Genomic DNA, 26774 nt, shown 5'->3' on the forward strand with positions numbered 1-26774 from the left:
TAGCGCAAGGTGCGGGGTACAGAAGGATATGTTGTGGCAGTTAGCGCCAGGTGTGGGGTACAGAGGGATATAAGGCAGTGAGCGCGGGGCAGGGCCGGCTTAAGCGCTCGTGGCGCCCAGTGCAACAATGCTTTTTGGCACCCCCAATGACCACCTCCACTACAGGTTCTTCATAACCATCCTTTCACAGCGCCCCTCAAGCCTCCGTAACCATTCAGTCTCAGGTGCATTTAATTCATTTTATAGCGCCGCTCCTATCTGTGTAAGGTGTCAGAACACTTTACATTACAGAGATTACATAGAGACAATCAATCATAAGTGTGTAAATCAGTGCATAGAAAAATGTTACATAAGAGAGAGGACAAGAAGGTGTAGGAGTCACAGGTCATCCGTACAGGTAGGCAGGATAGTTTAAGAGTGCTTGGTCAGGAGAATCAGAAACCTAGAATTTACAACCTAGCACCATGGATGGGGGGTTCTCTTTATTAATAAGAATAGATTTCTGCCCAAATTAACCCATTTTGCCACATTAGGATAATGAAAAGCTGGGGGGAAATCATAACGCTCTAGCCCAGTTTGCATGCATCTTTGATAAGTTACTTGCTCAGTGTTCCACATTAGGATTTTAACTCAAAGAGTTATCAACAATATGGTCTCTCTGACAAAAGTGTGACCCACTGACCTATTTACATTACATTATACGCACTTTGTGAGCTGCACGTTCTTTGCTGCAAGCATAGTAACCCTCTGCGCTACCTTAGGATGAGTAGAAACTTCCATTACACAAAACTTCGATCTCTCCCTCTCTAAGAAGTGCATTAATCACTGCAGTCATTTAGACATTTTTATTGGTGGCTGAAAATTTCTAGGAGTCCAGGAAAGAAGCAGGTGCTTTTAAAATCATCATATTAGCGCCCCCTACACGAAGTCAGCACCCGGTGCGGTGGCACCGGTCGCACCACCCTAGAGCCGGCCCTGAGCACGGGGAGTGGGGTACAGGGGGATATGAGGCAGTGGGGAGTGGGGTTCAGGGGGATATGAGGCAGTGAAACACAGGGTCGGCATGTCCTGCCAGACATGATGGGGTGCATACTGGCAGATAGATATGTTATTGACACGAGTCTGTGTACGTTTTGGTGGGATCTGATATCCGGGCTATGCCGCAACCTCAATTTTTGACTTGGGAGAATAATACATCGACTCCCCCAGAACTTCATTCAGAAGACCCCTTGCTCTCAAGCTACAGAGTGTTAAAAGGAGGTCTTTATGTCCAGACCTAACCACTCGTGCGGCGCGCAGCTCAAACTGGCCATTGTCATTCTGTTTGTGATAATCAGCCACAGACAGAATGACAATGGGCGGGAGGGGCTGTGGAGGAGTGCGAGGCGCCCGATCAGGGAGTTGAGGCCTCTGGCAGGGAACAGCTCTGCTCCCTGCAGGGCCCGTAATTACGGACAAAAGGCGTCCGTAAAAGCATGGGTGGCCGCAGGGGGGGGCAAGGAGGAGCCCTCCAGGGGGGGGGCAAGCGCCCCTCCTTGCCCCCCCCCCCCCCCTGCGGACGCCCATGGGTGCCAACGTCTGCTCCGTCCCGCAGCCCCGGGACCACACCGCCAGGGCCGCTCCACCTCATGCCGGCTCAAGATCCAGGCAACGCCTCCGGCCCCGCTCCAGGCCGCGCACCACATAGGCCCCTCCGGGCCTTCACCCAGTTATCGCCGTCTCTGGGGGCACCCACGACACCAGCTTTCGCCCAGGCAGGGACTGTCGGAGCAATTCAGCAGCGAGGCATAGCGGAGTTACGGGAGAGCATCGGAAAGATAGGATATTGCAGGATAATTTACGGGAGAGCATCGGAAAGGTAGGATATTGCAGGATTATTAAGTGGGCTGGAAAGAGCGCTCTTATCCCCTGTCCGCCATGTCTGCTTGCCAAGCCACGTCCCCGTTTGTGTAGTTTTTTAATTGGCATTTTTCTATTGCGTTTAGCATCTGCCTATGTTACAGTGTTTATGTGAAAAACAAGGCTTTTTACATGTATTCATTGCTATTGCTTATTTTTATATAATTTGTCTTTCAGACCGAGGGGTGGGTGTTGTGTAGCTTACATTTAGTTTCCATTTTAGCTTTTTGGTTTTAACTTTGCATTGTTTTCTGATGGTGGTTACACATGTTTTCTTTAATGTGAGAATATACCATGTACGCATTTATTTCTGATAGTCATTGTCGCCCTGTAAGTCTGTACATTTAGTCCGTGGTTGCACAACTCAGAACATGATGCCTTGTTTTATTTTTATTATTGCTAGTAGGAGAAGACTATTTATGTACAGACTAATTAAAGATGTTGTTCTGTACCTCTGGCACACTGTGATGCGCTTGCCATTTCATTATTTGAACAGCGGCCATGCTGAAGTCAGTGAGAGGTTCACTTCTCACCAGAGTCATCATGGAAAGCTGCTGTAACTTAGATGCAGTTCCACTGTCCCCGACCTTCATGCTGAGAAGGAAGATAGCTGCGAAATAGAACTGTGCAGGATTGCACAATTAGATGGGGGTGCATTTGTTAATGCAATGAGACCGACTTCCTGACAAAAGTATGGAGTTGGGTCATTTCAATAGGCCTGGCAGATGGGTACTCCTGACATGCTCTATTTAGCATATAGAAATTAGTAATATATAGGAGTAACCTTTGTAACATTATGAACAATTGACATGGTTGAATTGTTTTCTTTTTTCACCATTCTAATGCTTATACAATGATGTTCCTCCGCTTTCTGATAATCGCAGTTCATGTTTTAGTTACAAAGATTAGAGCTTTTCAATAAATGTTTGAAAATGCATTATTGTATCTTTTATTTGTGACAATTTGGGCATGCTAAAGTGACAAAGGAAAGGGTTAGATTTGTTTCCACAAATTCCCTGGGAATCAGAGTAATGCTTGAGGTTACCAGTAATATCTATAACTCTGAAAGGTTAGGAGTTTAGATGTCGTACTGTGAGCTAGCCTAACAAACCAACATTTACTGATTATATAGGAGTACATAGTCTCTATATTACGAAGTTTTGTTATTCTAAATACACAACCCTGCATGATTTGTAGAAACCATATAACAGTCTTTTGACAGAATTTTTGCCACAGGATATAAACCTTGCAGGGACTGTCACAGACTGCTGTGGCAGATCCTCACAAGATTTGTCTATGGTACCTGGGTTTGTCGCACAACTATGTCATGTGGGGACGGCGCCAGAATGAACCCTAGAGTTCCATGATTTTGAGGCCAAGGTCTACTTTGCCAAACATCACTGGGTGACACACATGCCAGTGTTGACATCGAGTACCTGAATGCATTCTCTTTCTCGAGTTTGTTCTTGAGAGATGTCCTCTTCCCACTCAGTCATCAGGTAGGTCTGAGTCCAAGAAAAAAACATTAGAAGTTGAAACATGATTCTCCTCCCTTGTGCCACTCTCGTCAAGAGAAGTCACATGGAGGTCAAGGCTCCTGACTATCCCAGTCTTTATGCAACGGACCCGGCCCCCAACTCGTCCTGATCCTGCCAGATTTTCTGGGCCCATTGGTGATGCTGCAGCAAGTTGAGGCCTTTAAGGATGTCATGTTGCATATTTTCTGTACAGTTCTTGCTCCCTCTGGCGTTTCTCTGTGCCCCAATGATCTGAGGAAGCGGTCAGTCGGAATACCACTGGCGGTTCTAGCCCCAAAGTCTCCCATACATTTTGACCCTGCTGCGGGGTCTGTCCCAACTCTGAGCCAAATGCCCCACCCAACTTCTCACCTGGTACGAGATGCTTCAGAAAGAGGATTATTGTGGCAGCATCACTTCTTTACACAATGTTTTTATTGTCGAGCTTAATGTCATTTAGCTGTTGCGTATATTATTAGTACCTATGCTGGCCATCTTTGAACATCAGTTGTGCCTTTCACATTTAGGGTACACTTTTTTGCCCTCAAGAGAATCTAGCTTGCTAAGTGCCTTGTCAATCTGGTTCTTTATTTTTGCTCCCCTAACTCACCTCATCCATTATTACTTGTTCCTCTAGAGACACTGCTAACAGAGATTAAGAAGTCGAGGAATGGGAAGGTACCTTTATTTCAATCTACCCATCTTCTGTATCCAAGTGTAGACGTGGAATAGTGGTTTAGTTCTGATGCATTTCAGATATCCGTGACTTTGCTGCAGTGAAGAATGACTTGATATTTGCAGTTAGCTGTGTAAAGTGGAGTAGGGGGTTGTACTCTGCAGTTAGACTTTAACCACTTATCACGTGTGCCCAGGATACTGTGCTGACTTGTTGACATTTTGCAGGCGAGGCAAAGGAGATCATATGGCCTTATAAGGGGCATATTATCAAGCACGGCGTTAAAATGAACGCCGCTCTAGCGGCAGAAAACTGCAGCTAAAGCAGAGCTAATGGGCTTGATAATATGCAGCAGAGAATGCCAGTAGAAGCCTATGTTGACACCAGAACATGGGCTTCTATGGGAATTCTCACGAGCATATTATCAAGCCCATTATCGCCGCTTTGGCTGCAGTTTTCTTCCGCCAAAGCGGCGATAATGTTAACGCCGTTTCTTGATAATATGCCCCTTAGAAATTGAATCACTAAAGCTATTGTGTGAGAACTGGGTAAGAGAATTCTGTGACTGTGATACTTGTGATATTTAGAAACTGCCCTCAATGTTAGCTAGCTAGTTTCTTAATTCTCGCGTGTCTATTCTGCGCCACAACCACATTTAAAATGTTTAACATTGGGCAAAAAAAGCTACGTGCCTATAAAACTCAATTTCTTTAGCATGAATATTGAAATGGTTAAGATGTTCAATTTTTAACTTTCTCTGAATGTTTCATGGTATTATAATTTTGTTCCTGCTAAGAATGTAATGAGGTTAGAACATTATACCAAAGTTCGAGCTCTCAATAAACTTGGAAATAAAATGGTAGGTTATTCATAAACCAAGAGGCTACATTGTCCAATATTGGAGTTGTTATATAGGCCATGTGACTCTGAAGAACCAGTACTAAATGTAAAGGTATGGAAAAAATGTTAACGTTTTGACTCGATATTTAGTCTCTATATTGCATTTCATCATACTTCAGAAGCACTTGAAATAGGCATATGTACATTTGTAATTGTCTTTAATTTGTAAACCTTTACTTTTCAGGGGGAGACAAAAATGCTATTGAAACTCCAAACTGTGGAGGTAGACTTGGAAAGGATGGCAGTTTACATCTGATTTCATTGGGTTCTAAGGCACTAATGCTTCAAGTCTGGGCTGATTTAAACACTAGATCTTTAATCCTACGGTATGTTTTTGTTTTTCTTGTTTTGAGAGGATTGCTTTTAATTCTGACATTAGTCAAAAAAGTTTTACGAACATGCTGTTATTAAGAACTGTGATTTAAGTATATATTTCAAAGTGATTTTATGTTTCCAGTAGAATGTGCCTGCAGTAAATACATTAACGAAATGAGTGAGGTTTATTAATGTAATACATTTTTATAGCATGCCAAGACTGAGGATTTTTAGTGAACTGTCCGGTAAAACGTATTTGAACACTTACATTTGAGACATGTCACCCAAAAAATGTTGAGGGGAAACAGGCAAATGAGAAAGGGAAGTTAACAGAGAAAAAAACTATGTCATTGTAGGAGAGTAGGATCTGCTTCTTATGCTTACCCCCATTTTTTGCTGATGTATCACTGTTTTCGACTTAGACTGACTGGGATCCTGCTATCCAGGACCCCAGTCAAGCTGCTTTCTCCTCTAAATTGATTGCATGTACTTTAGGTACACTTCAGATTGTATTCTGGGGTACCCTTATAAGTCCCTACTATATGGTATACTATGTACCCAGGAAATAGGAAGCCCAGAGGCCTCTCGGGGGCTGCCGCATGTATTATGCCACCCCTGAGAGACCATTCAAACTGACACCACAGGTCTGCTACTGCAGCCTGTGTAAGGTGGTGCATGCACCCCTTACTTAGATATCGGTTCACTAATATCTATTCTAAATCACTGCACACATCAGTCACCCCTATGGCAGGCTTTATCAATCCTGAAGGCAGGGTGCTGGGTTTTATGTGAGAGGGTGCACCTGCATCAGCAGAGCCCCTCTGCAGACTTCGGAACCTATATTCCGGGGTTGTTTTTGATGCAGCCAACCATATATATTTAAGTGCATTATAACCTCGCTGTAAATGCTAACTTTAAAACGGCTGCTTAGAAACATGTTGTGTTTGGTGTCAAACATCTTGGACTCACACCTCCACACCAGTAACAGGTGTGGGAGGTATGATTCCACCCTTCTAGAGGGACTCATGTCAACCACCGGTACACCCAGTACCAGCTTTCTCGACCCTGGCATCACAAAATGGATGTTGCCATCCACAGACACGAGTCTGCCCTCCTGCTGCTGAGCCAAGCTCGAGCTGGGGAAGGCTTGACAATAGGTCACAGGGAAGTGTGACCACATCCCAGACAGGATTTAGTGTAATGGGGCTGGGTGGGTGGGTGCATTCTGAGAGTGTTGGAAGTCTGCACTGGGTGTCACATTTGGTGTCCCTGTGCATAGTCCAGTTCAAACCGGTTGCTGGAGCCATTGGCTCCTGCTCAGGCGCGAAACTGGACAAAGGACATGGTGTAGCCATCCCTCTGTCCTGCTCCTCCCATAGGTGGGCCCCCAGAGTTTGTCCCTCCCCTTCCTTGGGTATAAAGTAGGAACCCTGACTACAGGACTTTATATTTTACCTGGATCAAAGTCTGGGACAGAAACCAAGTACTTAGACGATCTGCACGACGCTGGATGACTGAAGAATCTCCCTTGGAGTAAAGGAGTTACTCTCCTGCAGCAGCAGGCACCTAAACACATCTGACCGGTTTGCATCTCCTGAGCTCCTGAGGACTCCGAAGATTTCTGCAACACATGAGTTGGGTTCTCGAGGTCTCTGAGGAAGATCTGCTCTCTCAGCAATTCTGAGACCTGTATACCTCGTGGGGACCGTGTAACCCAAACCCCTGTGCACCGTGTACTTTTGCAGCAGCTTATGCTTTTCGGCGATCCCTGAGGCTGTGCTTTGGGCTACTTGTAGTCCTGACCCCGAGCAGTGTTTCCACCGAAAATTTCACTTGACCCCTATGAACCCGGCTCCTCTGGGATAGGTAACATGGGTATTGCGATACCCTCAAGGGTGCTGGCCTTAGAACCTTCTATGTTTGAAAGTCTTCGCTTAAAGTCCTCTCCAAAGTGTCCTTAAACTCTAAAATTCCAACCGCGACTTTCCCATAGAGTTGTACAGAGCTCGCGGCTGTGTTCTCACGCTGCACACGTCCTCTGTGGGTCCCCTGTGTCCCTACTTTTGGTGGTTCCTTGGGGTCCCAGCGATTCTACGTGCTCTAGGCACTGTGTCTAGTTAAGTCGTGGTTGTTATACCACTTTCTTAGTATATCGTTTGGTCTCCTCCGGAGCCCACTGTGTATTGTGCAATTTACTGTCCTTCTAGTGAGTTAATATTGTTTGCTTTGTGCTCTAATATCATAAAGAGGTTAGAAGGGAGAGTGTTTAGTAATAAATACATATATTTTATATCTCTTGTGTGGTTCTCCTTTCATTTGGTCATTCAGGAGGTTCTGATCTGGGAACACAAGCTGCTTTAAATTCCTTCAAGACTTAGCCTGAAGGCTGCTCTCCATATCTACCACTAGGATAGCTTTCAATAAAGATTGTCTTTTAACCTAATCACCAATAAGGGTCGTTTGGACTGGTGCGAGGTGCCCACTATAATTAGTGGACAGCATATACCAGGCCAACTTCTCACATTGGTGTGCAGCGGTTGGGATTCAAGCTTGCTATTGTTTTACTAGATAAATCTCATTGAGTGATTTACTGAAAACCACTTAAGGTATTAGGTACATATAAATCAAGACTAGAATAAGTAAGTTCTACTGAACTTGGAGTTGGGTAGTCAAGAGTCCAGCACACCCTTTCTCCAATTAAAAGAGTGTACTTCCCACTAGGTTAGGTAGGTGCCTACACCATATAACACTAGTATGTCTTCTAGGGCAGAAGCCAGTGGCTCCCTGCCAACTAAGAATGACCATATCTCATTTCAAGAATTGAGAAATATGTGTGCATCTAGGAAGCTGAGGACAGGGAGAAATGCAAGCACACAACGTCTCATAGAGGCGTTGCTCTTAGATGACCTCAAAGACCCCAGGGTCTGATGAGGCTGGCAAGTTACATGGGACTGCAGATGAGGACAAACCAGGAAGTGAACACTTCTATGAGATGGGCACAAATGCTGACCAGGAGGATCAAGATGATTCTAACCTGGAAACTCCAACTCTTCCTTCAGGTGGGGGAGAAGGCCCCAGTCGCCCTCTCTTTACTCCTCCAGGCAGAGTAAGCAGTTTTTTTTATTAGCATTTTGTTAAAGCACAAAAACATTTCAACAACAGAACAGGCCAGTTTGTTGTTACAGCAATACGGAGTGTGGCTTAGTCACATATCATATATTGGAACAGAAAGCATTGGTTGGTCTCGTCGTGCGTACATCACTAATACAGAGAAGTACAAAGCATAGAAATCAATACTCTTTGACAGTAGTTTATGAACATTCAAGTCCCGAGTACATAGAATAATATATTGCAACGCAGGGTTTGTGCAGGTCAAATCAAACGTATACAATTTTCAGCCCGACCCACAGGATGGTAGGATTATGAGTCCGCAACAGTCAGTGCTACCCACAAACTCTCCATATCTACTCTGCAGTCTGTGCACCATCAGTGTGTTCCGCTGCAGCCAGGTCGTTCTGTCCGCTAACCCATGTTAGAAATGGTTCCCAAATGTCCCGTGGTCGAGAAGTGGGGAGCACAAGTTCCTACAACGTACTCAGCTGTGTGTTGCCATAGGTGACATCAGCAATCCACCCCTTAATCGATGGTGCCCTCCTCCTCCCCCAATACACCGCAATTTGTCGCTTAGCATGCATCAGAGCAGGGCATGTGACTTGCGCAGTTTGGGCGGGGTATCCTTGACATAGCCTAATAAACCTAGAGTGGGTGATGGAACCTCCGGCACTCCAACAATTTGCCTTATTGAGGTAAAGATTTTGGACCAATACTCTATCACTGGACAATCCCATGCCACGTGTAGGAACGAAGCAGGGGAGTATTTGCAGCGCCAGCAGCTATAATCCTCTCTTAAACCCATACGATGTAGGCTGATGGGTGTTCTATAAAATCTGTGCAAATACTTAGTGTATCAGTCTAAGTCTATAGTTGGGAGAAAGCTCTTTTAGTTGTCCACAACAGAAGTCCCACTGTGCTTCGGTCAGTGGGGTGGGAAGGTCTTCGTTCCAATATTGAAAGGATTTGAGTTTCACCACTGGGGCTGCGGTTTGCATGTGTGTGTATAATCGCGTGACTAGCCTGCGGGGAGAAGGGGATTTTAGCAGGTTCTCCAGTGCGTGAAGAGTTGGGGGGGCCGCTGGGAAGTCCCTTAACATGGCTCGACACGTCGCTCGTATCTTATGGTATAGAAATAATTCGGAGTATGGCACCACCTGACCTTCTTCCGCTGTCGGAGGTGGCTTAAATTAGTTTTGGGGAAATAAATCTGTGAAGGTGTGAAGTTGCATTTTCTGCTCTAGTGATTTACTAATCCCGTCCTCGAGACAGGGCAGCATTGGATTCTGTGCCAACGGGATCGAGGGAGCATACAGCACTGTGATTCCCACCCTTTTGCGCAACTCATCCCAGGCCCAACGCAGCGTGCCGGCAGTGTCTGTCTCCATGAGGGCACCGTGTCGAGCTCTACTCCTACATGGGGCTGGAATGGTGTGGGGTGTACCCAAAAGTGCAAAAACTGGGGCTGGGCGCATAGCGCGTAAAGGTGCATGTCCGGAGCGTGTAGACCGACCTTGACGCAGCGGGAGTGTCAGCATGTCACATGATGTCCTAGCCTGTCCACCCGCCCATGCCAGGAAAATAAGGTGCGACTTAAGGATGATAAGGAAATGCAGTGTGAGTGGGATCGGAATGTTTGCAAATAGATACAGAAATTTGGGCAGACTGACCATTTTAGTCAATGCTATCCTCCCAGCTATTGCAGCTTAGACCAGATCTTGACCTATTCCTCCAACCACTCAACCGCCCACCCTTAATTCAGATTCCAAACCTCCTGTGTGTCACGACTGATCCAAATGCCCAAGTATTTGACCTCTTCAGCTTCCCACTTTAGGGGGTATTCGGAATTCACCTGTGGCGTGCCATCTGTCAGTGGAAATATCGCCGATTTTGCCCAATTTATAAAAATACCTGACAGGCCACCGAAGCGGATAAACGCCCTCAAAACTAGGTCTAGGTTCACCTCCGGGTTAATTAGATGAAGAGTCATGTCATCTGCATACAGCGATATTAGTAGGCTCCTGGAGCTAAACCCTATGCCACGATCAGTGTGATATTGCCGGATACGGGCGGCCAGGGTCTCCATTGCTATCGCGAACAGTAGCGGGGAAAGAGGGCATCCCTGCCTTGTGCCTCGCGATATAGGGGAGGGGATCAGATAATAGTCCATTTACCCTAATCTGGGCCCTGGGCAATGTATATAATAACCGTATCCAATTAATGAAGAGTGGGCTGAATCCCATACGGTCCAATATGGCAAATAGATATGGCCACCCGAGTGTGTCAAAGGCCTTGGTGGCGTCTAAAAAGACCACTGCAGCGTGAACCTCACGATATAAATAATGCAAGATTGAAAAGATAGTACGTAAATTATGAGATGTAGAACTCCCTGGGATGAACCCTGATTGATCCGGGAGTGCTACCATAGGGAGCAGTCGTTGTAGCCGATTTGCAATCGGCTTAGCTAGGATTTTTACATCCACGTTTATCAACGATAGAGGTCGGTATGAATTTACCTCCGTTTCTGGTTTCCCGGGCTTCAGTAAAGTAATGATTATGGCCTCCCTCATAGATGTAGGCAGGACCCCCACCTCTAGTGCCTCCTCATATACCGCCAGCAGCCTAGGTGCCAGTTTCTAAACGTATGTCTTATAGAAAGATGTAGTTAGGCCATCGGGTTTATCAAGCGGTAAACTTTTTATTACCTGGGCCACATCTTCGGTAGTGAACGGGAGGTCCATATATTCTCTGTGGGCGTTATGGAACCAGACCAGCGCAATCTAATCCATAAAGGACTGCATCCCCTCGGGCATGTATCTTGGGTGGCAGTGTAAAGGTGGGAATAAAAATCTGAGAAAGCATTTAGAATGTCTGCCTGACCTCTGACTACGGTGTCTGGTGCAGTGTGTATTTCGTGGATAAAGGTGGTGGATCTAGGCGGCCTGATCATACCAGCTAGCATACGTCCTGGCCTATCCCCTTCTCCGTATCGCCTCGGCATATTTTCCAAGGAATTTAACCTCCCGTTGTGCCTCCTCAGAGAAGTCCAGTAGCTTGGCCTTCAGGAGGCCCACAGTGTCTGTGTCCTTGGTGGAATAGAATCTCTCCTCAAGTTCTCTAATTTGAGCCTCCAGGGAGGCAATTGTTCCCCTAATAACACTCCCGCCTGTCTGACAATGCACTGACCTCTGACGACAACTTTGAACGCCTCCCAGAGCGAAGCCACGGTATCTACAGAACCAGTGTTCAAATCAAAGTACTCATTGATATCTGACCTTATCTCCCCCTTAAAAGTTTCATCAAGCAGAGCGTGTGGTGGGAGGCGCCAGGTGAAGGCGCGCGGAGGCGAGCACGGACTCGACAGTTTCAACAGGCATGGAGCGTGATCAGACCGTGTGCGCGGCATGTGCATTAAATCTAAAGTCCAAGAGGCTATATCACGGGACACCAGCCAGAAGTCCAAGCGGGACCATGCACTGTGATCAGATATGCAGGTGCCCTCCCTGAGCGAGGGATGTCTACCACGCCATATGTCTATCAGGTCTCCATCCGAGATTATAGCCTTCAGAGCAGCGCCAGCTGTGAGATGTAGGGATCGGGAAGCCCCCCGCCTGTCCAAATCATCATTTAAAATGGCTTTGAAGTCGCCTCCCCACAATATCTTGCTGCAGCCCGTAGCCCTCACCCTCATCCAAATATCATTAAACTCAGGGGAGTCTACATTAGGGCCGTAGACGGCCACAATGACCATGGAGTCCCCGCATAGCATCCGTTGTAGAAGGGCATAGCCTCCCTCCGGATCAACTTGCACCAATCCCTCCCTCCAGTCCAGCCCCCGCTTTATCAGTACAGCCACACCACGTGCATAATTGGAATATACAGCGGAATAAACACTACCCCATTGGCCGTGACGGAGTCTCTTTGAAGGTGTAACATTTAGGAGCGTCTCCAGCAACAAACAAATATCTATATTATGTCTGGATAGGTAGGCATGGACTAATCTTGATTTCCTACCGTCATTGAGCCCTCAAATGTTCCAAGTAATGCAATTTAGTGCATTAGTGAGGCCGCATGTGGTACACACCCATAACCTTCATATGAATAGCAACGGCGAGTCTTCTCCCAACCATGAATTTCACAGGTGTATCTAATGAGTGACATTCAGACTGGCAATGAACAATAAAGGAACCCCCCCCCCCAATCAAAGTTGCAGAATACCCACCCTAAAAAAAGAAAAACACAAATGAATTTTAAAACCGGGAAATCTCCCATGGGGGTGTAGTGGCACCGGCAAACTACCTCGTTCACACAAGGTGGCCGGGAGTACTGAGGATGATGCTACATGCCCTAGCTCTCGGCAACACATTGAAAGTAATAGCAACATAGCTGGGAACACCCGGACTCATAGTAACAACTGAAGCAACATGTCTCGGGGCCCGCAACACAGTTATCTAAAGTGATAAACCAGCAGACCATACAATACCCATATCAGTCATTATCACTGAGGCGATCTCCTGTAGATTGATCGGCCACACGGTTACCTCTGTTTTTCTTTCTCCCTACATGTTTGGCAAATTTTAATGCAGACTTCGAGTCAGTGAAAAAGTGGGCAGTTCCGTCGAAGGACACTTTCAACTTGGCTGGATACAACAGGGAATACGGGATCTGTGCCTGCAAAAGGATACGTTTGGCCGTGAGGATTTTACGTCGTGCCGCCTGTACCGCCGGGGTGAAGTCTGGATAGAACAAGATGTCGCTGCCTTTGTGCTGTATTTTCCCTTTCTCCTAGCTAGCCGAAGGATGAGGTCTCTATCTTGGTAATTCAAGAGTTTTTCTATATTGGGTCTTTGTGGCGTGCCAACTGGGGGCCTTTGTCCCAGCGATCGATGGGCCCTCTCCACCACAAAGACCGAGGATAGTTGAGGATCAAATAGTTCATGAAGCAAGTCTGTGATGTATGTCTCCATTTTTGATATGGCGGTCGTCTCGGGAATTCCAGTGATTCGAAGGTTATTACGTCGGGACCTTGCCTCAAATCAACATTTTTGGCCCTGATGATCCCTAGTAGTTTGTCCATGTGAAGTAGCTGTTCCTTCGTCTCCAGTTGGAACTCATGGAATTCAGTTTGGCGGTTCTCTAGTGCATCAAGGCGGGTCTTGTGTACCGATACCTGTGATTTAACTGAGTCCAGCTGCGTCGTCAAAGTGTCAAGTTTCGTGACGATGTTACGAAGTCTGGACCGCATCTCCAGCATAAGGGTCCTCAAGTCCTCTCCTTGATCTTCCGTTTGTGTGTCGTGCTGGCTGTCTGTCTGTGCCTCGTGTTCCGACTCCGTATGCCGTGTGGCGCGCTTATTCTCAAAGGTTAACTTCGGCTGCTTGGCATCTTGCCTGCCCATGGTTACAAAGGCGTGGAATGCGCGATGAGGGACCCCCGATCAGGGTCACATCAGCCAGACTGCCCAAGAAACTAGTTCCACTCCTCCTTGCGCCACCAGTGTATAGCTGCACCGCGATGCACCTCGTCACGACACGCAATCCCCAGCGGTACTGTGCCAATCAGGGCCGTGTTGCCAATATTCACAGCTTCTCTCCAGTCACCATGCAATGCCTAGGGTTCGCAACAGCACTCGGCATGTGTCTGTAACGCCTTTTATATAGGTAGGCAATGACAATGATCGTGATGGTCCACACACGTCGACTGCGGATCGAGTCCTGTGTTTGCCCCCAGGTCCCAGATACGACAGCAGGGCGCACTGGTGCAGCAGATACGGCAATATATTCCCTTAGTGGCACAACATCTACGTGAAAATGTAGGCTGGCCGAGCCGCTATTTACTGTTTTGTCGCACCAAGGGGGTCCACACAAAGTAATACTCCACACCTCTAGGGTAGTGCCTTAGGGCCTCCAGGCATCGCCGTCACAGTAGCCAGTTCATTCCAAACACCCCAGCGTGCATGATAGTGTACAGCCTCACCTTCAGTATGGGCGCCTGTGCCAGATCAACAGTTTTGGGAAGGGGCAGCCCACCAGTCACACCGCGCCGCACCCGGTGTTTAGCAGAGACTCACCGCGTCCATCCAGCGTTGCCTCACAAGCAGTGTTAGCAGCAGACCCACGGCCGGGGTGGTAGCTTCGCCAGCGTCGCTAGCAGTCACCACAAAATGGCAGGTCCGGAGCAATGCGTGGGGCGCCGCACCCACTCACCTCCCTTGCAGCTCCAAACATGCAGACGGGGTCTTTCTGATGGATACATCTGCCAGTGGATGCCTCACCTTGTGAATATCCCCTGCGCCAGCATTCCACTGAACTTTTTTCCCCAGCACTCCACGTCGACGTGGGCGACGTCATAATGCATCGGCTCCGCTCGCGACTCCACATGACGTCACCGGAGCCATAAGAGGCCCACGTCGGCGTGATGACGTCAGTTCCCTTTTTTCCGCGCCGTCGACGCGCAACGGTTTTTCCAGTACTCTCCTGCTACTTTGTAGTTGTAAGGTGTTACTGTTGTAAAATCTGTAATGTCTTCGACGAGGAAGTCGGGCTTTAAGCCCTGTAGGGAATCTGGCGGCCATATGTCGATGACGGACCCACATGAGGACTGCTTGTGGTGCCTTTCGTCGGACCACGATGTTGAAGATTGTGCATGCTGTAGGAGGATGAATCCGAAGGCATTGAAGGAAAGGAAGGCTAAACTGTTTATGGCGAAGATCGGTAAGGAGAAGAGAGGGAGAAAGAAGGAGAAGTCGAGGCCGGAGTCATCGACTTGGAGGTCGTCGAAGTCGAAGAAACATCCAAAAAAAGGAAACATTCTTCACGACGCCGGTCTTTGAAGAGCAGGAAGTTGAGGTCGACTTCGCCCCGACGACGTCGAAGTAAGGACTTGTCTCCTTCTAAGTCTCCGGGAGGATCTCCTTCGCCGAAGCGGGCTCCAGCGCGACCACCGGCACAGTCACCGGCGCCGTCACCGGCGTCGTCTCCGGTTCCAGTGGAGTCGCCTGTTTCTGATGGTGAACAGGAACAAAGGGAAGAGCCTACTCCGGTGCCTGAAGATTCTACGGCTCCAGTAAAGGACACTGCGGTGCCGCTGCCAGGTACTCCGCAGAGGGATACAGGTTCAGTACCTTATCCTCAGTTCCCTGCTCCAGGTACTGATTCTACACATTTCTTGAATGCCATGTATGGTATCTTTAATAGGGCGGCCTTCCCATCCGGAGCACCAACTGGTCCCGTGGGTCCCATGGCGTATACGCTAGGGGTGCCGCAGCATTACGCTGAGGCCCCCTTTCTGCCCTTTCTGCCGATGGCGCCTTCGTGGCAGTTTCCGACGCCGTCTGGGGATCCGTCACGGCTTCGGCTGGATCATCCCGCTTCAGAGCCTTCCTCGACGCCGTTGCCGACTCCATCAGCGCCGCGTCCGGCGCCGCCGACTCAGTCTATGGCGCCGCCGACTCCAATATCTCTGGCTCCACCGACGCTGCGTACGACGTCGACGACACCGGCTCCCTGGATTCGATCAAGAAGAGAGGCCCAAAGGGTATTGGAAGAAGGAAGGTATAGAGCAGAGGTAGAGGAAGGTGAAGTGGACACATCCTCTGATGAATTTGAGGGGATACAAGAGGCTAGTGGCCTGGATACGACCCCAGAGTTGGAGCACACTTCATCAAGATCCTCTCCACCGCAAGAATTGTCACCCTTCCATGTGGTTATTAAAAAGGCTGCAGAACTGTTAGATTTACAGTTACCCTCTGCAGAGTATAATTCTAACTTGCTGACGGAGGTGCTGCACTCTCCTACGTCGACTTCAGAGCCTTTACTGCCTTTTAATGAGGCCATCCTGGAGCCTGTTTTGGAGGTATGGAGAAAACCACTTTCTTCTCCGGCGGTTTCCAGACAGGTGGCGAGAAGATACAGGGTGGCGCCGGATTTTCTATCTACACACCCGTCGCCAGAGAGCCTAGTTGTGCAGGCATCCTGCTCAAAGCACTCTTCGGGGGCTTTCCCTCAGTCTACTGCAGATAGGGAGTCCAAAAAGGTCGACCAGGCGGCTAAAAAGACTTTCTCTTCAGGAAGTATGGCACTAAAGTCTTCCAATGCCACGTGCTTGCTGGGTCGTTACGTGCATGCCTTAATGGACTCAATGAAGTCTTTAGCCCCTAAGCTGCCTGAGGGTGATAAGGCGTCTTTCTTGGAGGTAGTTGCAGACACTCAGGCCGCTGCCAGACAGGTGATCCAATCAGGACTTGATACGGCAGATTCGGTGGCGAGGATAATGGGCTCATCCATAGCCACAAGAAGGCAGGCTTGGCTCCGTTCATCTGGATTATCCGCGGATGTTCAGGCCACATTAGTGGATTTGCTGTTTGATGGGCAGAAGTTATTTGGAGAAAAGGCAGACTCTGTCCTGCAAAGATTTAAAGACAGCAGGTTAACGGCTAAGTCTTTGGGTCTGCAAGCACCTGCTAAGGGATCTGTTTTTAAAAAGTTTAGGGGTTTCGAAAGATCATCCTTTCGCTCCTTCCGACAGCCTCAGCAGCAGCAACAGCAGCAGCAGCAACAGCAGAATCCCCTCTATAGGTCCTATAGAGGGAGACAAAGGGGCCGGAGAGGTTCTGGACGCAACCCCTCTTCTTCTTCCTCCTCCTCTGCTCCCAATGAGGCTGCAGGGAAGCAGGCCTAGATCCCCCATCCCGGATCATGTAAGACCTGTGGGGGGTCGGGTGTCCTACTTCCTGCGGGGTTGGAAATCTGTTACGACAGACCTTTGGGTTTTGAACCTCGTAGAGACTGGGTACGCCCTTCCCTTTCCGGAGTTTCCTCCCCCTTACCCTCCTTGCCGAGGTTACTGCTCAGAGGACCATCTGCTTCTCCTGCAGAAAGAGGTTCTAGCTTTTCATCAAAAGGGTGCAATAGAGGTGGTTCCGGAGCAGGAAAGGGGTCAGGGATGCTACTCCCGGTATTTCCTGATTCCCAAAAAGGACGGCACATTGCGTCCGATACTGGACCTCAGAATCTTGAACTTTTACCTGAAACAGGAGAAATTCAAGATGCTGACCCTTGCGCAGGTTCTTCAAGCGTTGCAGCAAGGAGACTGGAGGGTGTCGCTCGACTTGCAGGATGCATACTTTCATGTCCCAATCCTGAAGTCGCACAGGAAGTATCTCCGTTTTACGGTTGGGTCGCAACACTACCAGTTTGCGGTCCTCCCGTTTGGTCTTACTACCGTACCTCGAGTCTTCACAAAGGTGATGGCAGTGGTGGCTGCTCATCTCAGGAGGTCGGGGATTCCGGTTTTCCCCTACCTGGACGACTGGCTTCTGAAGGCAGAGTCCCCAGAGATGGTGCAACATCATCTGCAGGTAACATCTCCGCTGTTATTCGACTTGGGTTTTTTGATCAATGTGCCCAAATCTCACCTGGTGCCCTCTCAACGCAACCTGTTCATAGGGGCGGTACTGGACACTACTGTGTGTCGAGCATTTCCTCCTCCACAAAGAATTCTCGACATTCAGGAAATGGTCCCTTTATTCCACAATGGAGCGGTTGTTCCAGTTCCGAAGGTCCTTCGCCTGCTCGGTCTGTTCGCTTCCTGCATTCTGTTGGTCAACCATGCACGCTGGCACATGAGGGCGCTCCAGTGGTGCCTCCGCAAGCAGTGGTATCAGCACAACGGGGATCTCGGGGAGTCGATCAAGGTCTCCAGAGAAGCTGCAGCGGATCTATCTTGGTGGAGTGTGGAGGGCAATCTGTCGCAAGGAAAGCCCTTCCATCTGACTCAGTCGGTGGCCACAGTGATAACGGATGCCTCCACCCTAGGGTGGGGTGCTCATCTGGGGGATCTGGAGATCAAGGGTCTTTGGTCTCCAGAGGAAAGGTTGCTGCACATCAACCTTCTGGAATTGCGGGCGATTCGTTTGGCGCTCAAGGCCTTCCTCCCTTCCTTTCGCGGTCAGTCGATTCAAGTCCTGACAGACAACACTACCGCGATGTGGTATGTCAACAAGCAGGGAGGAGTGGGGTCTCTTTGTCTCTGCAGAGAGGCCCTGCGTCTATGGTCCTGGGCACAGGACCATCAGATTTGTCTGATGGCAAATCATCTGGCCGGTGTGTTGAACGTACGTGCGGACAGTCTCAGTTGGCAGTTCTCCGCCGATCACGAGTGGAGGCTCCATCCGGAGGTGGTTCGTCACGTCTTTCGGACGTGGGGGACACCTCGGGTGGACCTGTTCGCCACTCACGAGAATGCTCACTGCCCGTCATTCTGCAGTCTCCAGTATCCGATGCAGGGAGCGTTGGGGGACGCGTTTCAGTTGAGTTGGGGCTCACGACTCCTTTACGCGTTTCCTCCCATACCCTGGATTCCTCGGGTTCTGAGGAAGATTCGCCAAAACCGGGCCCAAGTCCTATTGATCGCCCCGGATTGGCCAAGAAGGGTGTGGTACACAGATCTTCTCCACCTCTCCTCGTGCCCTCCGCTCCGTCTCCCTCTGAGGGCAGACCTCCTCTCGCAGTCTGAGGGGCAGGTTCTACACCCCCACCTCCAGAGCTTACACCTACATGCCTGGAGATTGAACGGGGCAACCTGAGTTCTTTCTCTCTCCCGCCTGATGTGGTGGATGTTATTTTATTGGCCAGGAGACACTCCACCAAGTCCATTTACTCCTACAGGTGGTCAAAATTTGTTAAATGGTGTGGGGAGAGATCCATTGACCCTTTAAAAGCTCATCTTTCTAATGTGCTCCAGTTTGCTCTTTCCTTGGCTCAGCAGGGCTGTGCTGTGGCCACGGTCAAGGGCTATCTTTCTGCCTTATCGGCTTTTCTATGCCTTCCAGATCAACCGTCACTATTTAAATCTCCGGTTGTTCTGAGGTTTATCAAGGGCCTTACAAACATGTTTCCTCCCACTCCATTTGTAATGCCACAGTGGGACCTTAATCTTGTTTTAACTTTTCTGATGGGGTCTCCGTTTGAGCCTCTTCATAGTTGTCCTTTGAGGCTGTTGTCCTTTAAGACGGTCTTTCTTGTAGCCATAACCTCGGCAAGGAGGGTGAGTGAGCTTCAAGCTCTAAGTTCCAAACCTCCTTTTCTTACATTACATGCTGAAAGGATGGTTCTCAGGACCAGGGCTGCTTTCCTGCCAAAAGTTGTTACTCCGTTTCATTTGGGGCAGTCTATTACTCTCCCTGTTTTTTATCCACCTCCTCATCCCTCCAAAGAGGAGGAAAGACTCCATCGCCTGGATCCAAAGAGGGCTGTGAGTTTTTATCTGGACAGGACTAAAGACTTTCGTCTAGATGATCAACTCTTCATTGGCTATGTTGGTGATTCGAAGGGAAGAGCGGTGCACAAGCGCACTTTATCGAGATGGATTATTCTTGCCATCAAGATCTGCTACGCCCTGGCTGGTAAGACTCCTCCTGAGGGTATTAGAGCTCATTCGACTAGAGCAAAATCATCTACATCTGCTTTGGCCAGGGGAGTTCCTGTGGCAGATATTTGTAAAGCCGCGACTTGGGCCTCCCTCCATACTTTCGCGAAGCATTATTGCTTGGACTCCGAGATGAGGAGGGAGGGCCACTTTGCGCGCTCTGTGTTGCAAGACTTTCTGGTATAGGAAGGTGGACACCCTCCTCCGGGAGTGGGGACTGCTGTGGGAATCTATTCACAAGGTGAGGAATCCACTGGCAGATGTATCCATCAGAAGAACAAGTTACTTACCTTCGGTAACGCTTTTTCTGGTGGATACAGTATCTGCCTGTGGATTCCTCACTGGCCCACCCGCCTCCACGTTGTCCACCTTTGTATACCATGAAAGAGGTCTTGTTGAAATGTTTTTATACTTTCTTGTACATTTGTAGGAAATGCTTGTTTATTTAGCATTCCTTTTCTTTGTATGCTATGTATATGTGGTTGTTTATGGTATACTGTGTATACTTTGAGTCTGTCGTTGGTCCACCTGTTCGAATCGGAGGCACGGAAAAAATGGGTGGAACTGACGTCATCACGCCGACGTGGGCCTCTTATGGCTCCGGTGACGTCATACGGAGTCGCGAGCGGAGCTGATGCATTATGACGTCGCCCACGTCGACGTGGAGTGCTGCGGAAAAAAGTTCAGTGGAATGCTGGCGCAGGGGATATTCACAAGGTGAGGAATCCACAGGCAGATACTGTATCCACCAGAAAAAGCGTTACCGAAGGTAAGTAACTTGTTCAGTAGGCTTACTGGCGGACAACAGCAGCTCGCCGCCATACCCGTGCGTTTCATGCTAGGGCTGCGCTGATGGGGCTGTTCCACCGTTCTCGTGTCTTGTTGCGGTCTGCTTCCAGTCGGCAGCCGCTGGCTAAATTTTCGTGGCTTCCCGCTAGCCTCAGTCATGGTGTCTCAAGGCCTCAGCTGCTCTGCCTCCACTCACGGATCTCGGCCACAGGGTGCAATCCGATCACCGGATCGCTCTCCCCAGGATCCATGGGGGTTCCGCCACCCGTCACCGGGATCAGGGCCGCCCTGCAGTCCTCCGATGTGCAGGATTATCTAAGGATTTCGTCCCGACGGGCGGAGCGCACTCAGAGAGCGGCCATTCTGCCGCGCAGCAGACCCCCCCCCCCCCCCCCCGGGAGAGTAAGCAGTTTACCAAGAAGATCAAGATCTCTTTCTCAGGAATCTGATCATTCTGGTACTTCTGTAGGGACCTCTGCTTCTCATAAAAGGGACTCCTCTTATGAGAAGTGTCAGTTACTTGAGTATGAGAGGACCAAACTCAGAATCAAGAGGGAACAATTGGCCTTAGGGAATCCCTAGAGCTCCATGGAGCTTCCAGAAGGTTGGGGCTAGAGCCACATGGTGGCAGCAACAGTGTGCATAGAGCTAGAGAATATACTCATGATCATAGGTACCTGAACAAGATAGTCCCTCCCTATCAGAGTGGGGATGACATCCACAAATGGATAACTGTACTAGAGAGGACCTGTAAAGTACAGAGGGTCCCTCGAGCAGTGGTCAGCAATCTTGTGGCTCTCCTTTGCAGACAAAGGTAGAGACAAGATTCTCACTGTAAGAGATGAGGTTGCTGATAATTACAAAGTCTTGAAGAGTGCTCTCATTGATAGGTTTGGCTTAACCACTGAACAATATAGGGTTTAGTTCAGGACACAGACCCAGGACTGGGTTGACTTTGTAGATTGGGCTACTAAGGCTCTGGAAGGCTGGTTACTTGGCAGTAAAGTGTGTGATTTTAAAGGATTGTACAATCAGAGGGAGCAGATCCTTAATAATTGTCATAATCAGCTGTTGCATCAATACCTGGTGGACTCTGATCTGACCTCTCCCCAAGAATTGGGCCAGAAGGCAGACAAATGGGTCAGAACCAGGGTGAGGCAGAAAGATCAGAACCAAGGTGGTGACTCTAAGAAGCAAGATTCTAAAACCTCAGTTAAGGGTGGGGAGAAGGGTAAAGACCAGACGTCTTCTCAAGGGCCCCAGAAATTTTAATCTGGTGAGGAGTCACAATCTAACAAGAATAAGGCAAGAAGAAGCCATGGTGTCATATCTGTAAGCAAAAGACCTATTGGACAAATGATTGTTCAAAGTCCAAGGACTCAACTCCAGCCACCACTGCCCCTAAGGCAACTATTCCCCCTAGTTCAGCTCAGAGTGGTGGTATGCAAAATAAGGGTGTAGTAGGGTTTACCCTGGGATCTGAGATGGACTCTGGCCTAGTCAGAGTTCCAACTCGGGCTGTGTTGGTCTGTGATGGAGGCATGGATATGGCCTCCTTATTTGTCAGTCCCAGTAATCTGGGCAAATACAGACAGCAGCCTTTGACCAATGGTAAGGAGGCCTTGGCATTCGGGGACACAGGTGCAAGTGTCACAATGGTGACAAAAGATCTTGTGGCCCCTGAGCAAATCATACTTGGTGAGATGTACCAAGTGACCAATGCAAGCAATGTCAGGACAGACCATTCCTTGGTAGTTTTCACCTGGGGAGGGGTAACTGGCCCTAAGAAGGTTGTGGTAAGTGCAGATCTACCTGTTGAATGCTTATTGGGCAATGATTTGGAAACTCCAGTGTGGGCTGAGGTACAACTCAGGACACATGCAGAATGTTGGGCATCCCTGCAGATGTTTTCTTTGACTAGGTCACAGGCGAAAATGTCTTCCACTGAACAGGCCCTGGATCCTGGAATAATGGACCAGGCGCCTTCCAAGAGAAGGAGCAGTAGCTGTAAGGCAGTGTCTTCCCCCATGCCTCAGAATGCAGATCAGTCTCTTGAGGGAGCTGATCTTAGTCCTGAAGAAGGAACTGTCCCAGAGGAGCTTGAACCTGATCAGGATGAGTTCTTGGGGACAGGGGTCCCTTCCAGGGCAGATCTGAGCCAGGAGCAGCTGAGCTGCCCTCTCTTGAACCCCTCAAAAAGCAAGCTGCTGCTGAGCGTGCCAGTGGGTCCCATAGGATCTACTGGGACGATGGTCTCCTATACTCAGAGAGTAGAGACCCCAAGCCTGGTGCTACCAAGAGGTTGGTTATACCTCTGAAGTTTAGGGGCTTCCTATTGACACTGGCACATGATATCCCATTAGCAGGTCACCTAGGCTAAAACAAGACTTGGGACAGGCTTGTCCCTGACTTTCATTGGCCACACATGTCAGCGGACACAAAGGAGTTTTGACGTTTCTCTATCACCTGTCAAGCCAGTGGTAAGGCAGGTGGTACTTCAAAGGCCCCCCTGATACCATTACCTGTGGTGGGGGTTCCCTTTGAGAGGGTTGGGATTTACATTGTTGGTCCCATGGATCCTCAAACTGCATCTGGGCACAGATTTATACTGGTGGTGGTGGACCATGCCACTAGGTATCCAGAAGCGATTCCCCTTACCACAGCTCCTGTTGTGGTTAGAGCCCTCCTGGGAATCTTTACCAGGGTGGATTTTCCTAAGGAGGTAGTATCAGACAGAGGTGCAAACTTCATGTCTAGGTACTTGACTGCTTTGTGGAAGGAGTATGGAGTAAATTACAAATTTACCACCCCTTATCACCCACAATGCAATGGGTTAGTTGAAAGATTCAACAAAACCCTCAAGGGCATAATTAAAGGTCTCCCTGAAAAGCTCGGGCGTAGATGGGACATACTTTTGCCCTGCCTTCTCTTTGCCTACAGAGAGGTTCCTCAGAAGGGGGTTGGTTACAGCCCTTTTGAACTTCTGTTTGGACATCCAGTTAGGGGTCCTTTATGTCTAGTGAAGGAGGGATGGTAGTTACCTCTCAAACCCCCTAAACAGGATATTGTGGACTGTGTACTTGGTCTCCGCTCCCGGATGGCTGAATACATGAAGAAGGCAACCAAAAACCTTGAGGCTAGCCAGGATTTGCAAAAGTCTGTGCTGGCTGTTTACCAGCCAGTACAGAAAGTATGGGTGTTTGAGCCTGTGGCCCCAGCAGCCCTCCAAGACAAGTGGAGTGGCCCTCACACAATTGTTTAGCAGAAGGGAGAGGTTACCTACCTGGTGGACCTTGGAACTCCCAGGAGCCCCCATAGGGTACTCCATGTAAACAGGCTCAAGCCACATGTTGACAGGGCAGACATGGGCTTTCTCATGGCTACTGATGAGGGACAGAAGGAAGAGAGTGATCCACTCCCTGACCTGCTCTCACAGAACCCTGATGATGGTTCAGTTGATGGTGTAGCCTTGGGAGGCAGCCTCACTGACCAGCAGCAAACTGATTGCAGAAAAGTTCTGAATCAGTTTAGACATATGTTCTCATTGACTCCAAGTCAGACTACCTGGGCACTCACAAAGTGGACACAGGTGACAGTCTGCCTGTTAAAAATACGATTTACAGGCAACCTGACCATGTCAGGGACTGCATCAGGACTGAAGTCCAGAAAATGTTGGATTTGGGAGTAATTGAACCCTCAGATAGCCCTGGGCTAGCCCAGTAGTCTTGGTACCAAAACCTCACACCCAGAATGGCAAGAGCGAGATGAGGTTATTTGTTAACTACAGGGGTCTCAATGCAGTCACTAGGACTGATGCCCATCCACTACCCAGGTCAGATGGGCTTATATATACTTTGGCCTCTGCCAGGTTTCTGAGCACATTTGACCTGACAGCTGGCTACTGGCAAATAGATTAGCTGACGATTCAAAGCTAAAACAGCATTCTCATCCCCTAGTTGGCACTACCAATTTGTTGTGATGCCCTTTGGTTTGAAGAATGCACCTGCTACTTTTCAAAGGTTGGTGAATAAAGTCCTTACAGACCTGGAAGCCTATAGTGTAGCTTATCTAGATGATATTGCTGTTTTTAGCTCCACCTGGGAGGATCACCTTGTCCACCTGAAATGTTTTAGAGGCCCTGCAGAAACCAGGCCTCACTATCAAGGCCACCAAGTGCCAGATAGGGCAGAGTCAGGTTGTATAACTAGGCCACCTTGTGGGTGGAGGTCAGGTTCAACCATTGCAGAGCAAAATCCAGACCATCATGAACTGGGTTTGTGAAGCCATCGTTGCCCCGTTGTTGAAACCGGGGAAGGATTCCTTGACCAGGCCGGCCTATCGCCCATTATCAATGTTAACAACCTATTATAAAATATTGAGTAGGATTCTTGCAACCCGGCTCCTTCCCTATATGGCACAACTGGTCCATAACAACCAGGCGGGCTTTATCCCGAAACGCACTACGGCGACTAATGTGAGACTCCTTCTCCGAATCCTGTGGGAGGATCACAGAGAAACCCCTACTGCAGCAGTACTCTGTAGATATCGAGAAGGCTTTTGACAGCTTGGAGTGGCCATACTAGCTCCTGGTCCTTCAGGCGTTCGGACTGGGGGGAATCCTTTGCGGGGTGGACGGAGATCCTTTGCAGATCGGGGACGGCTCGAGTACGGACGGGTGTGACGATTTCCTCCTCTTGTCTAGTGGAGCGAGGTACCAGGCAGGGATGCCCGCTCTCCCCGCTGTTGTTCGCTTTAGCCATTGAGCCTTTGGCCTCCCATGCCAGGTTGCGGAGGCATTACCCTGGATTGGAACTTCGCGGGGATATGCAGTTTATCTCCCTATATGCTTATGACTTGCTAATCTTCCTCGCAAACACGGACGCAGCCTTGGAGGGTGCGCGACAAGTGCTTGATGCGTTTGGACGGTACTCGGGGCTGGGGGTGAACTGGGCTAAGACTTGCCTGTTTCCGATATCACCTTCTGCGGTGAACCCTCCCCAGGTGGCAGGCATTCGCTTGGAACCCTTATGGTTGCCTTATTTAGGCACTCATATCTATCATTCCCCGAGGATTTGTTGGAAGGTAACCCTGGTCAGGCCATAAGAGGGCTTGGGGGCAGTTTTGCGTTTTGGAGTACATTGCCGCTGTCAGTAGCGGGTCGGGTGTCGCTCCTGATGATGGTGGTGCTCCCTCGCTTATTGTATTATTTTCGGACGCTACCAGTCTGGGTGCCGGGTTCTGTATTTCGACAGCTCTGCTCCATAGCTGGGGGGTTTCTCTGGGGGGCAGGTAAGCGGCGGGTCGCGATGGCTACCATATTGCGCCCGCGAGCCGACGGGGGCATGGCTGTGCCGGATTTTGAGTGGTATTATTTAGCGGCGCAGCTCCAGTGGCTCACTCAAGCTGTGGCTCGGGAGTTCAGGGGTCCGGATGGTCCCGAAGGGCGGTGGGTTTCGCGCTATATCTTGTCCTTTATTGTGCTTCAGCAAAAGATGCGCCTCGAACCGCTTACTAATGAAGAGTGGACGTTGAGATTGTGCTGAAATTGGAGCCAGTGTCGAGTGGGGTTCTCTCGTCCGTATGCCCCGGAGATTCTGTTGGGTATGTGTGCGGTCCTCCCACATGGTGGGGACTGGACGGCATTAGCCGAATGGGAGGTGCTGGGAGTTCAGGTACTGGGAGACCTCTATGAAAATGGCATCCTTTTGTGTTTTCAGGCTCTGCAGGATAGATATGGTCTCCCTCGAGGGGATTATTTGCAGCATTCAGCACTGGTCTCGGTCATGCAACGCCACTGGGAGGCGGATTGTCGGATCCGCAGATCTCAATGGCATGCCAATATGTGGTAATGGCCGCAGGAACCTTTAAGGCTATTACGTGCCTTTATAGGCGCATGCTGACTGAAGCGCCGGTCCAGTTGCGCGCACTACAGGGGAAATGGGAAGCAGACTTATGCAGGGAAATCCCTGAGAAGACCCAGCTGGTTAGAAGGGCCTGGAAAAGTACGAAGAATGCCAGATTTCAATTGGTGCAATTTTATATACTGCATAGAGCATGTTTAACGACGGCTAAGATTAACCAATACTTTACTGTGGCCGCAGCCCAGTGCCCGAGGTGTAGGTTGGAGGGGGCCGACTTCC

At 49.1% G+C, this 26774-nt stretch overlaps 1 protein-coding gene across 3 annotated transcripts in view; it reads left to right on the forward strand.

The window, feature by feature from the left end:
- Nucleotides 1-26774, forward strand: part of LYST (lysosomal trafficking regulator) — a 3752809-nt gene that overhangs the window by 848859 nt on the left and 2877176 nt on the right. For all 3 annotated transcript variants that reach the window (XM_085611970.1, XM_085611971.1, XM_085611972.1), the window contains one exon: nucleotides 5177-5318. In XM_085611970.1, the coding sequence (XP_085468096.1) occupies nucleotides 5177-5318 (142 nt within the window). The remainder of the gene's footprint in view (nucleotides 1-5176; nucleotides 5319-26774) is intronic.

Source organism: Triturus cristatus, chromosome 6 (assembly GCF_964204655.1).
Source record: "Triturus cristatus chromosome 6, aTriCri1.1, whole genome shotgun sequence".
Taxonomy (NCBI): Eukaryota; Metazoa; Chordata; class Amphibia; order Caudata; family Salamandridae; genus Triturus; species Triturus cristatus.